The sequence below is a fragment of the Eurytemora carolleeae genome, unplaced genomic scaffold (assembly GCF_000591075.1).
Source record: "Eurytemora carolleeae unplaced genomic scaffold, Eaff_2.0 scaffold706, whole genome shotgun sequence".
NCBI lineage: Eukaryota > Metazoa > Arthropoda > Copepoda > Calanoida > Temoridae > Eurytemora > Eurytemora carolleeae.
In genome coordinates, this window is record NW_019396771.1 from 65,443 (window position 1) to 77,034 (window position 11,592).

The window sequence follows — 11,592 nt, forward strand, 5'->3', positions numbered from 1 at the left end:
AATTAAAAACCGAGGAAAATAAGTAAAGCTCTTGGGGATTTAAAATTTTCAAAGACAATTCTACTTTTTTTTGACATTTTTTAAAGACAGATTTTTTCATTTCTCTGACCAAAAAAGTTAATTAATTATAACACTAAGCAATTAGACTGAAATAAACTTGATAAACACTCAAATCATACATTTACATCATAAAGAATGTTTCATTCTGATAAGATAAGTGACCTAAAGTTTACCAATTCAAACTATTATTTTGTTTTAACAAGCCTAGATAAATCTGCAGCAATAACCTTTGACGATGACCTGCAGAAAAATATATTTATTGTTATCAATTCACGTTAAGACGGTGTAAAGGAACATTCTATCTGAAAATTTGATTTTTTTTTAATTAAAAATTTATATTTATGTGTAAATATTAAAGAATTATTTATTCGTTTAAGAATATCAAAAAATTATTGTAACCATGTAATTAATTGCATTTGTAGTATCAATATTAAATATATATATCAAAAGACATACAATTTGATAATTTGAAAACTATTTAATGTAGAGTAAAAGAGCACAAATTGGATAATTAATTTTATCCTTGGAATTATATTAAGATTAAGGTTTTTTATCTTACACAACTTACTACATAAATGATTGTTGAAAATGTAGTTATTTTTTTGGTCTATTTTGACTCCTTATAATCGTCAAATGTTCTTTAAAATTGATGGTAAAATACAAATTTTGTTCTGAGCTAAGAAAAGTTATTCGGAAAATAAGCTGGACATATTCCTTTTTATTGAAAATCGTTTATTCCTCATTTTCAATCAAATAATTTAATATTAGACCATTTAGATTTAGAACGCTTTTAACATGAACACTTTCTTTTCAACCAATTACTCGTCCATCCACATTTTTAATTTTTAGATAGTTTCAATATTTTTAAGAAAGCTTTTTATGTCTGCGTTCTTTTTCTTGATAATTATTCTTGTTTCTGTGAAAGAACAATCCTTTACTAGGAAGGACTCCCCCAGTCCTACTCTCAAGGGCTTAAAAATAAAGATGGTCCGCAAACTTTTCGAATATTATATATTAGTTAACATTAACTTGTTACCAAAAATTTTAAAATATTTAAAATGAATATTAATGTGTCTTAAGGTAGAACAAAATTATCTTCCTCAAATATAAAATAATGCATGCTTAGAATTTGAAGAAATGTTTTTTTAACAGCAATTAACAAGAGATATGTTTGTCATTTCCCCTTCAAATAGAGTTGTATTTATTTCACTGTGGTCTTGCCGGGCCGGGCTACAATGGTTGCATAAAGCATGCTGGATCGACTTTTTACTATGTAGTCCAGACTGGACCGTACAAGTAAGTGCATTACAGTACATGTTGAAACGGCTTGGATCATGCATCTTTTAGAGTGATGTGATGTGATATTTCCATGAAAAGTGGCGCGACTAGGGAAGGGGGGGCTTACCAAGTTTTGCCCCCCCCTTTGAGTTTTTCATCCCCCTCTTGCTCCCCCCCCCCCCCCCTCAATTTTGTCAATTAAAAAAAATGCAAGTATTTTTCTTTAATTCTTCGCCCGTCATTACTAATCGAATTTCCTAATTTTTTCTCGTTTTCTAATTAAAGAAAGGCAGTCATTTTTAATTCTAAAAAAGACACTAAAAGAACAGAAATATTTTGCCGCTTCGCGCACATGTTTAATTAATTTACTCATGTCATTCATTGTAAATCTGTTGAAAGTATATAAGCCAACCCTTCAACAATTAATAAATGCTTGAAATCCTGAAAACCTCGCTTTTTTGATAAATTTTTCTACGAGGTGGCTAGTTGCACCACTGTCCACTGTCCATACAATTTGTTTTTAAATTAACATTTGTTAAAACTTGTTTTCAATGGGCTGGCGCTGGATTTTCGAACATTTTTGGAAAATATGAAATGTCATCTTCGTTATCAAAAATCTTCGAAATTTCAGGAATGAATATTTTCTAAAGTAAAATATAAAATAAAATATAAAATATAAATTATTTGTATAAATTTATTTGAATTGAATTCGACATTTATAGGTTGTAATATCTGACTGATTAGTTTTCAATTGAATGGAATTATTTGATATCTGAATGCAATAATGCAACTCTGTGATTTTACATGGTTCTTGAGTTTAAGGCGTTTTTAACTATTTTCTTCTTATAGAGGCAACAGATAAAAGTACAATTAGCAGCATCAATATCAAATTCAATTCGATATTTGCCCATACCCCCTTTAATTTTTCGCGAACACTCATTTTAACGCCCTATAGTTGTGGACTCCATTGAATATTTTGCCTCTCTGTAATTAGCAATACTGTGTGAAATAAAAAAATTATTCAATTTGCGCCATTACCATACCATACCATACCATACAGAAAATAAAGAAAAGGAAAATAAATGGCGAATGAAAACAAAGAAAAAAAAGGAAAAAAGTATAATAGATAGAAAGAGAAAAAAAGTACTTATAAAAGCAGGATATAGAATTAAGTAAAAGTAAAGAACAAATGCTCCTGCTGCCAAAAAATATATTTGTTTTAATTACAAATAATTCAAAAGGAAACTAAATTTTAAAGATTGGGTGACTTGCTTATCATTTAATTTAAATGTAATTTAAGGTAAAATTAGAATACTAGGTATTTCTGATTTCAGCACCTACTACCTATTAGGGTTTCCACTTTCCAAGATACTATTATCTTTATTTTTTTTTTTTTGTATTATCTATCTTATTTTTATAATCTATATAATAAAACAAGACATATGTTGCATATAATGTCAAATTTTGAGTTTGGTTTTCTTAAAACTGTCGTTGTTGGTTTGTTTTCACCGGGCATGTTGAATATTTTTATATTTAAGAATTTCCCATATATGAGTTTTGTTTCAACATTAAACTGGATACATTTTGGATATCCATTTGTGATCATTTTCATCACTTCCAGCATTTTATCTATTTCCCCCACTACATGCACTGAAACGTCATCCCTGAATCTTAGGTATCTTGTGAGAGTGTTTTCCAGTTTTTTGTGATTTATGTTTCTAAAAAAATCAAGTTCGTGAATTCTTAAAATTATTTCGCTCCCACGCGCTGCAGAATTATCGCCCATTGAAAATCCATTGAGGGTTTTGAAAATACCTTTTGGTTCTTTGAAATAGGAATGATTCATTGAAACTTTCATAAGTTTTAGGACATANCTCAGTTGTTTATCTGCTCAGCTGATTGTCTATTACGTCACAAAGTGCCAGTCTGTCAGCTGGTTCAACAAAGATTCGAGGATTTCTGGGTGAGTCGCAGTAACGTCAAAATAGTGAACTAGAACTGTTCTAGGATTCAAGGTTACTGTGTACTCTGTACTTTGTGTGACACAATTGTTGATGGACAGGGATAGGGTAGCTTCTAGGGATAGGGTACAGGGATCACTTCTAAACAAGGTGATGACATGAAAAAATAAACTCTGTACTTAGTGACAAAATTATTTTTATAAAATGAAAAAAAACGTTTAAGCATCTAAGAAAATTGATATTACATTTTTCAAAATGTTAATAAGTTTTCTTTAAATATTTTTCTTATTTTATGACAACTGTGATTAATTATTATACATTTTGTAAAGTAAATAAAATGTTGATAAACAAAAACGCAGTTTTCAATTTTTTAATTAAAAAGTTTTATTTTGATATTTTTACTAACTAATTTTATTATAATTTTTGTACACTTTTGTTCATGAGAAAAATGTTTAAAAACAAAAAAATATTGTTAAATTTTTATGATAAAAAAATGCTGCATATTTTCCATGGAAATATTTATGTACGGTTTTAATTGCAAAAATTGTTATCAGAATTATTAGATAATGAATTATTAGAAACTATATATTTATGTGTATGTATATCTAACGTAAAAACCTTCAAAGTCAAGTGTTTAAAGAAAATCAAAAAAAATCTTGTAATAATTTGCCAATATAAATAATAAAATGTTTGACTTATTTTATAGTGTTAAATTCGTTTTAAACAAATAATAAGCATGTAAAAAAATGTTTATAATTATTATTTAGAAAGAAATAATTACTATGTTAAAATATTTTTTTACAATTATTTAGCAATAAATAATTAGCAATGTTATAACTTTTTATTATTATTATTTATTTGTATGTTTTCTGCATTTAATTGAGTATATTTATGGTTATGATAAAACACAGAAATATGCCAGGTTTGGCCTACAAGGAACCCTGAATGCAAGAAAACTGACTGAAGTCTCTGAAGTCTAATCCTTTGTAGATATAGTTTACACATGAGAAGGCGGACTTGTTAAACACATTGTAAATACATGGGAATTAAATCTAATATCTAAAGGGGGCTCAGCTACCATACCCCCCCCCCGGGGGGTCCTTACCTTTATGTATGTCCCTGCCAGAATGAAGATGTCAAAAGAACAAAGTTTGTGTCATTCCGTCACTTTATTACACCCTCTTACCCCCCGTTCTTCCATCCTCCCCACTCGACACTAATTATCTTTTTACCCCTCTATCTCCTTCCTCCACCTTTCCCCGTCCATCCTAATGTGTCCTCTGTTTATGTGTCCTTGACCCTGAAAACTAGAGTAGAGGACGGAGGCTGATCCTAGTGCTGACCTCCATCAGCCTCAAAGTATTATAAACAACCTGGACTGAGTAACCTCGCTCCAAGGAACAACCTTATTCTTAAAAAATAATATCGACTGAAAATAACCTTTCCCCGAAGTTCAAACTCATTCAAAAGAAAAATCCCGCCATTGAATCCTACTTTTTATTTCTTAAAAAAAAACCAAAAAATTATTTTTTATAATGCATTCATCTCTCCCTCCCTTGGCCTACGCCCCTCTTCATCCAGCCCCCCCCTCCCCAACTGTACCTAACCCTTTAAGCATGAAACCAACTATAAGCATATTTTAGTCAAACAAAGAAACTTCTCAACCAGAAACATTCAAGAACTAAATAATAATTATTCCTAGAAACAGCTAGTTTTCCTCAAGATAAATGTCAGATCTTTAAAGATGGAGAGCGGGGGGGGCACATAAATAACTTAAGATGCCAACATTTTTGTGAAACAAGAAGAAGAGAGGGGGGATGGATTGGGATTTTCAAAAAACGAAGACAATGGGATAATGTTAAAAGCAGAAAAGGGAATATAGAATAAATAAAGCTTTCAAAATCACATGGCATCTTAAAAAAACTTGAGCAGTAAAAATGAAATATGTTTTTTTAAATATGTGAAGTGTTTGAAATGTTCTTATCAATATTTTCTTATCTAGGAAAGAGTATTTTAATATTTTTAACAAGATTGTATTCAGGGAACCTGATAAAACATTACACAGTTTTTTGTACTTCAAAACTTGTTTACCATTGATTTAAAGTTCAAATAAGAGAAACCTACTAAGCATTAAAAAGTTTGTTTTCAACCCAAAATATTGGAGACAAAAAATACTTTATATAAAAAATTGTGTTAAATTCATTTCTCAGTTTTTTTTCCAAACTGAATCAAAAAATTTATTTTGTGTAAATCTGAATCTTTGAAATATAATTTATCTCTAAAATTACACAATCCAGCCTCATTTATTGCGTGTTTAGGCATTTACGCATTATATAACGCAAAGAGTACACCCAGGCCTCTTTTACGCACTATTGCTGACTTAGATATTTTGCAGGCTGTAGCTAGGGAGGCTAACGGAGAGGAGAGGGGGAGGGGGAGTAATTTGTGGTATTTCACAGAAAATATAAAGGTTTAGGTTCATAAGAATAAAAGTAAGAATAAAGTTATTAAAATTAGCATAAAAAAGAGAAAAGGAAATAAAAAAACAAACAATATTATATCAGAAGAACTGCAAGTGTAGATTTATTTATCTATCTATCTATATGTATCTATATAACTATCAATCTCTCTATCTATCTATCTATCTATCTATCTATCAATCTATCTATCTATATATCTACGTCTTGATATTCATTATAACAGTATTTTAGCATTGACCTTCAAAGCTCTTCCTATATTTTATCAGACTGACTAACAGAGAAAAAAACAGACTAACAGTGAAATAAACAGACAAAAAGTGAAATCAACAAACAGACAAATAGACAGGCAAATAGAGAAATAAGCAGACAAAAAGAGAAATAAACAGGGAAACTAACAGATCGCAGAGAAATAAGCAGAAAAACAGAGAATTAAATAGACAGCCGAAGGTCTGGGATACAGGTCTTTAAACTATACTTAATGAGAGAAGATGGGATTGGGCCACAAAGTAAAAAACTAATTGAATGCAAATTTTTTTTTTCTTCAGTCAACCATATATAGCAAGTTAATAGTGTAATTTTTTTATTGTTTGAATTAAGAAAATTAAAAAACATGAAAATATGTCAAAAATTGGCTAATTGCGAATGGGGAAATCGACGATTGTTAATTAAATATATTTAAGTTTATAAATCTAGATTTGCAATGTTTTTGTTTAAAACATTGCACATTTTTACATTAGCTAATAGTTTATTCTGTTTTGTTCAGATAAAAGCATTGCTGAAAACCGGTTTCAAATATAAAATCTTTCCAGTTATATTTCTTTAAATTATTTGCAGCATTTATGTAAAAAAACAAGAAAGTGCAGAGAAATGACAGAATATTTCTTTTTATGTCAATTGTGTTCATAATCAGTGGCGCAACTAGTACTTTAGTGAGGGGGGGGGGGACGAAATTTGATCTTGAGGTTGGCGAAAATTTTTTCTAAAAAAGCGGTGTTTTCAGAATTTAAAGTAAAAAAATAGCATTTTTTAATCGTTGAAGGGTTGGCTCTGTGCTCGTTATTATACCAAATTCTTAATAATTATAGCTTGTTCTTGTGTTTAAAAAATTTTACTTCTTTAAACAGCTTTAAAATGAACGACATGAGCAAATTATTAACATGTGCGCGAAGCGCCACCAAAAAAAATTTGTTCTAGTGTCTTTTCATTTATTTCTTAGTGTCTGTCCCTGGCTTATAGTCATATTCACTATTTATATAAAGTCCACTACAGCCTGCAGCAGTTTTTTTGTAATTCATCCACTAGTCATATTGGTCCACTAATTAGTCCATTAATCGTAGATCTGTGTAGTGTGTAGTCCTAAGTAGTAAATTATCGTTCCTGGCAGGATAAATTAAGAATGACTAACTTTTTTAAAGTCAAAAACGTGAAAATAGTAATAGTATTAGAAATTATTAGAAAATTTTTGGATTTTTTATCTTAATTGGCAAAATTGGATAAAAGATGGACCACAATCATGACCATGCTGAAGTCTAGTGAGGGGGGGGGGGGAAATAATAAACCTCTGCTATCTCTTTGTATTATCTTTCTTAGAAACAAACTCTGATTTTTTAATTTCTAAATCTTTTCAACACAATATCGTAGACCTTAGATTTTTCAAACTATAATATCTATTAGATCAAATAATCTAAGTTTGAAATATCAAAGCTTTACACCATAAACTGCAAAGATATAGGGATTTAAAAATCTGAATTTCTGGCAAAGACTAAATTGCTGTAGATTAAAAAGAAATTAAAAAATATTCGAATTTTAATTCAAATTGTGGTAAAAAAACTTAAATTCGATCAGAAAAATTACAGTATAATTATTATTATTATTATTATTATTATTATTATTATTATCATTATTATAATTATTATTATTATTATTATTTTCATAAAACTGAGCTTGCTTAGAACAAATATAAAAACATGTGTAAGCTAAGTAAGCTGTAACACGTGTAATTTATTCAGGCTTACGAGATGCAGTGTATGCGGGACAGAGAATTCAATATGATGGATAGCTTGAGTAGGATGGACTTACAGGTACAGGTACAGGTACAGGTACAGGTACAGGTACAGGTACAGGTACAGGTACAGGTACAGGTACAGGTACAGGTACAAATTTACTAATTATTACTTATTGTCCAGGGTGTATCTATTTCTACAGACAACAATCTGTTTACCTCCGCCCCACTACGTGTTCAAGGCGGACGAATGGTTGGTGGTGGCGGAGGCTATAAAATCAATGGGCAGCAGCTTCAGCTCCAGCTTGACCAGCTGGCTGGTGCTATGACAGATATGATGATGGATGATGATGAGATGGAGGTAAATGATTTAACATTTAACAGTTATTTATCAAGAGGGGGGGGGTGGCAAATATGCACATTTTCCATGCTCCCTTCAAAGGAAATGAGTGCTTGCCACAAACTTTGATTTTCTAATCCCTTTATCTTTAAAACCCAATGCCGGTGACCTCCGAACTATGAATTCGGTAAGATCAAATAATCTAAGTTTGAAAAAAAAGATTTCCACCATCAGGTTTTATAAATATTGAGATGAGGAAATTTGAGTTTGTGGCAAAAACTCAGTTCCTTTCCATACCCCCCCCCCTTTTACAGCGTAAAGCATTTGCTCTAAAAATATGGACAACGTTTCCCCTAAATCCACTTTTTTTGGCTTCAATCAAGTTTTGAATCTGAGAAGCCTTTCAACAATGTTCTCTCCATATTAAGATATAAAGTGATCTAAAGTCAACGTATTCAATTTAGAATTTCCAAACCAAGCTAAAAACATTCAAGTGGTTCTACCAAGTTCCGGCCAATCAAAATTTGAGGCAAATCGGTCAAGGGGTGACAGAGTTCTGATCAGACATACAGTCAAACAGTGATTACTAATTTATATATAAAGATAACGGATTTTTTGAAAATGTATCATTTACTCTCAGACAAATTAGAATCAATGGAAATTTAAACCCCCGAGGGATTCATTGATAAACCCGAGGGCGTAAATTTCCATTGATTCTAATTTGTCTGAGAGTAAATGACATTCCTTTTTAAAGAGGGGATTCAATGATAAACCCGAGGGCTTGCGGATTTTGCGGATTTTTTTGCCTTTGTAGATTTTCAAAGTATCTTTTAATGAAAATATCCCGGCGGGATTAAATGAAAATTGTTGCATACCAAAAAACCCGCTTTTTATAAAGGAATGTAAATTTTGCATTATTAATTTCATGTTGTTATCTTTTTTCTTTAAATAGTATGAACACATGTTCTTACAAAACATATTAAAAATATGTTTTCTGAGATAACATTGAAAATAATAATATTATTTTTTAAATTTCGTTTAGGCTCCCGTGAACCAAGCTTACACACAGTATATTCAAGAGAGAACTGAAGTAGAAAACCCATTTTCCCAGGTACGTTGATAGTTTGATAAATGTAACAAAATTTATTTAATTTAGTATAAACCTCAATCTTAATTTTCCTTTTCCTGGTAAAATTTACTCCTTTCCCTTGTACAAGTTACTCCTTTTCCTTGTACAATTTACTCCTTTCACTTGTACAATTTACTCCTTTCACTTGTACAATTTACTACTTTCCCTTGTACAATTTACTACTTTCCTTTGTACAATTTACTCCTTTCCTCTGTACAATTTACTCCTTTCACTTGTACAATTTACTCCTTTTACTTGTACAATTTACTACTTTCCCCTGTACAATTTACTCCTTTCCTCTGTACAATATACTCCTTTCCCCTGTACAATTTACTACTTTCCCTTGTACAATTTACTCCTTTCCCTTGTACAATTTACTCCTTTCCCCTGTACAATTTACTACTTTCCCCTGTACAATCTACTCCTTTCCTCTGTACAATTTACTACTTTCCCTTGTACAATTTACTCCTTTGCTCTGTACAATTTACTCCTTTCCCCTGTACAATTTACTCCTTTCACTTGTACAATTTACTCCTTTCCTCTGTACAATTTACTACTTTCCTCTGTACAATTTACTCCTTTCCCCTGTACAATTTACTACTTTCCCTTGTACAATTTACTCCTTTCCTCTGTACAATTTACTCCTTTCCCTTGTACAATTTACTCCTTTCCCATGTACAATTTACTCCTTTCCTCTGTACAATTTACTTCTTTCCCCTGTACAATTTACTCCTTTCCCCTGTCTCCTTTCCCTTGTACAATTTACTCCTTTCCTCTGTACAATTTACTGCTTTCCCTTGTACAATTTACTCCTTTGCTCTGTACAATTTACTCCTTTCCCCTGTACAATTTACTCCTTTCCCTTGAACAATTTCCTCCTTTCCCCTGTACAATTTACTCCTTTTCCTTGTACAATTTATCCTCTTTTCCCCTGTACAATTTACTCCTTTTCCTTGTACAATTTATCCTCTTTTCCTGTCTTTTCTTAGTTAAAATTTTCTTTTACCCCCGTTAATATTTAACCTATTTTTCTTGCTAAACGTTATTCTTTTTTCGTGTATACACTTACAAATATAGTTTTCCTTCTCATATTTTCTGGAGACCACACTCTCAATCTTTGTTCTATTTATTAATCTAAAAATCTTATTATTTAAAGAATTTATCATCTTATTATATTCAGAATACTAAACATTATCATTATCCTATATTCAGGATACTAAACATTATCCTATATTCAGGACACTAAACATTATCCTATATTCAGGATACTAAACATTATCAATTATTTAGGACACTAAACGAAGTGACCCAGTTTATTTATCAAGTATGGCAGCACACACAGCTGTTCCTAACAGCAATTCACAACAGCTTCTGGAGCAGCAGATTCAACAACAGCAGCTCCAGCAACAGCATGAGGAGCAGCAAAAATATTTCCTGGCATTTCTTCAGCAGCAGCAAATAACAGCTGAGCAGTTTACGCAACAGGAGCAGTATTATCAACAGCTGTTAGAACAGCAGTATGCGCATCAACAACAGCTGATAATAGAGCAACAACTGACTGTGGAGCTGCAAGAGAAAGCTAAGCCTCTGACAGCTGGTTGTTGTATGCCTGCAGCCGTTGGGTATGTCTTTAAACTTAAAAAAATATATTTAGTTACATGCGTTGTTTAGCTTATTCCAAAAGTTGTCCATTAACAGTTAAATTAAAAGTAAAAAAACGTCGTCTTTCTGTCAACCGAGAAGATTAGAATTCTCACAACATCCTTCGGTGTCTGTGCTATATAAATCCTTCACAGAAAACTATAATTGGAAATAATAAATTTTCAGATAGAAAAACAAGGATTAGGAATCGTTTTCTTGGGAATCAGGCTTCCAAGTTTTCAAATAAAAGGATCACATAAAAATTACGTTGAAAGTTTCTTTTAGATTTTAAAATTGAATTTTTAAGGATTTTGAAAATTATATTTATTTTGAATACATGTATTTTTATTATGAAAGTTAATAATCAAAAATTTGTATTTTTGAAATGAAATTTTATTTTAGAAGAAGTGGTATTTTGAAGCGTCCTGATTTGATACCGATGCAGAAATGCTACATGTGGACCTAGTTAGTACTAGAGATATTCAATTTATATTTGAATTGTACTATACTGAACTGTACTGAACTGTATGGAACTGTACTATACTGTGCTGTACTATACTATACTGTACTATACTATACTGTACTATACTATACTGTACTGTACAGTACTGTACTGTACTGTACTGAACTGTACTGAACTGTACTGTACTGTACTATACTGTACTGTACTGTATTGTACTGTACTGTACTGTACTGTACTG

General features: G+C 31.0%; 1 protein-coding gene across 4 annotated transcripts; it reads left to right on the plus strand.

The window, feature by feature from the left end:
- The first annotated feature begins 3,293 nt into the window (after positions 1-3,293).
- On the plus strand, positions 3,294-11,391 carry LOC111708483 (zinc finger protein 853). Of its 4 annotated transcripts, XM_023481875.1 has the most exons (7): positions 3,294-3,449; positions 5,695-5,769; positions 7,789-7,860; positions 7,966-8,142; positions 9,164-9,232; positions 10,541-10,872; positions 11,294-11,391. In XM_023481875.1, exons 1-7 carry the CDS (start codon positions 3,393-3,395, stop codon positions 11,355-11,357), a joined length of 846 nt encoding a protein of 281 aa, XP_023337643.1. In that variant the 5' UTR covers positions 3,294-3,392; the 3' UTR covers positions 11,358-11,391. The 4 variants fall into 4 exon arrangements, with proteins under 4 accessions (XP_023337643.1, XP_023337644.1, XP_023337646.1 ...); XM_023481876.1 differs by lacking the exon at positions 5,695-5,769 and having other exon boundaries at positions 3,295-3,449; XM_023481878.1 differs by lacking the exon at positions 3,294-3,449 and having other exon boundaries at positions 5,767-5,791.
- Positions 11,392-11,592: the final 201 nt, after the last annotated feature.

Bases quoted from the DNA above. Each gene is read 5' to 3' on its own strand.
- LOC111708483 (XM_023481875.1), top strand. From the start codon at position 3,393: ATGGACAGGGATAGGGTAGCTTCTAGGGATAGGGTACAGGGATCACTT. The intron at 5,770-7,788 runs GTTTAGGTTCAT...TAATTTATTCAG, and splicing joins ATTTCACAGAAAATATAAAG to GCTTACGAGATGCAGTGTAT. The intron at 7,861-7,965 runs GTACAGGTACAG...CTTATTGTCCAG, and splicing joins TGAGTAGGATGGACTTACAG to GGTGTATCTATTTCTACAGA.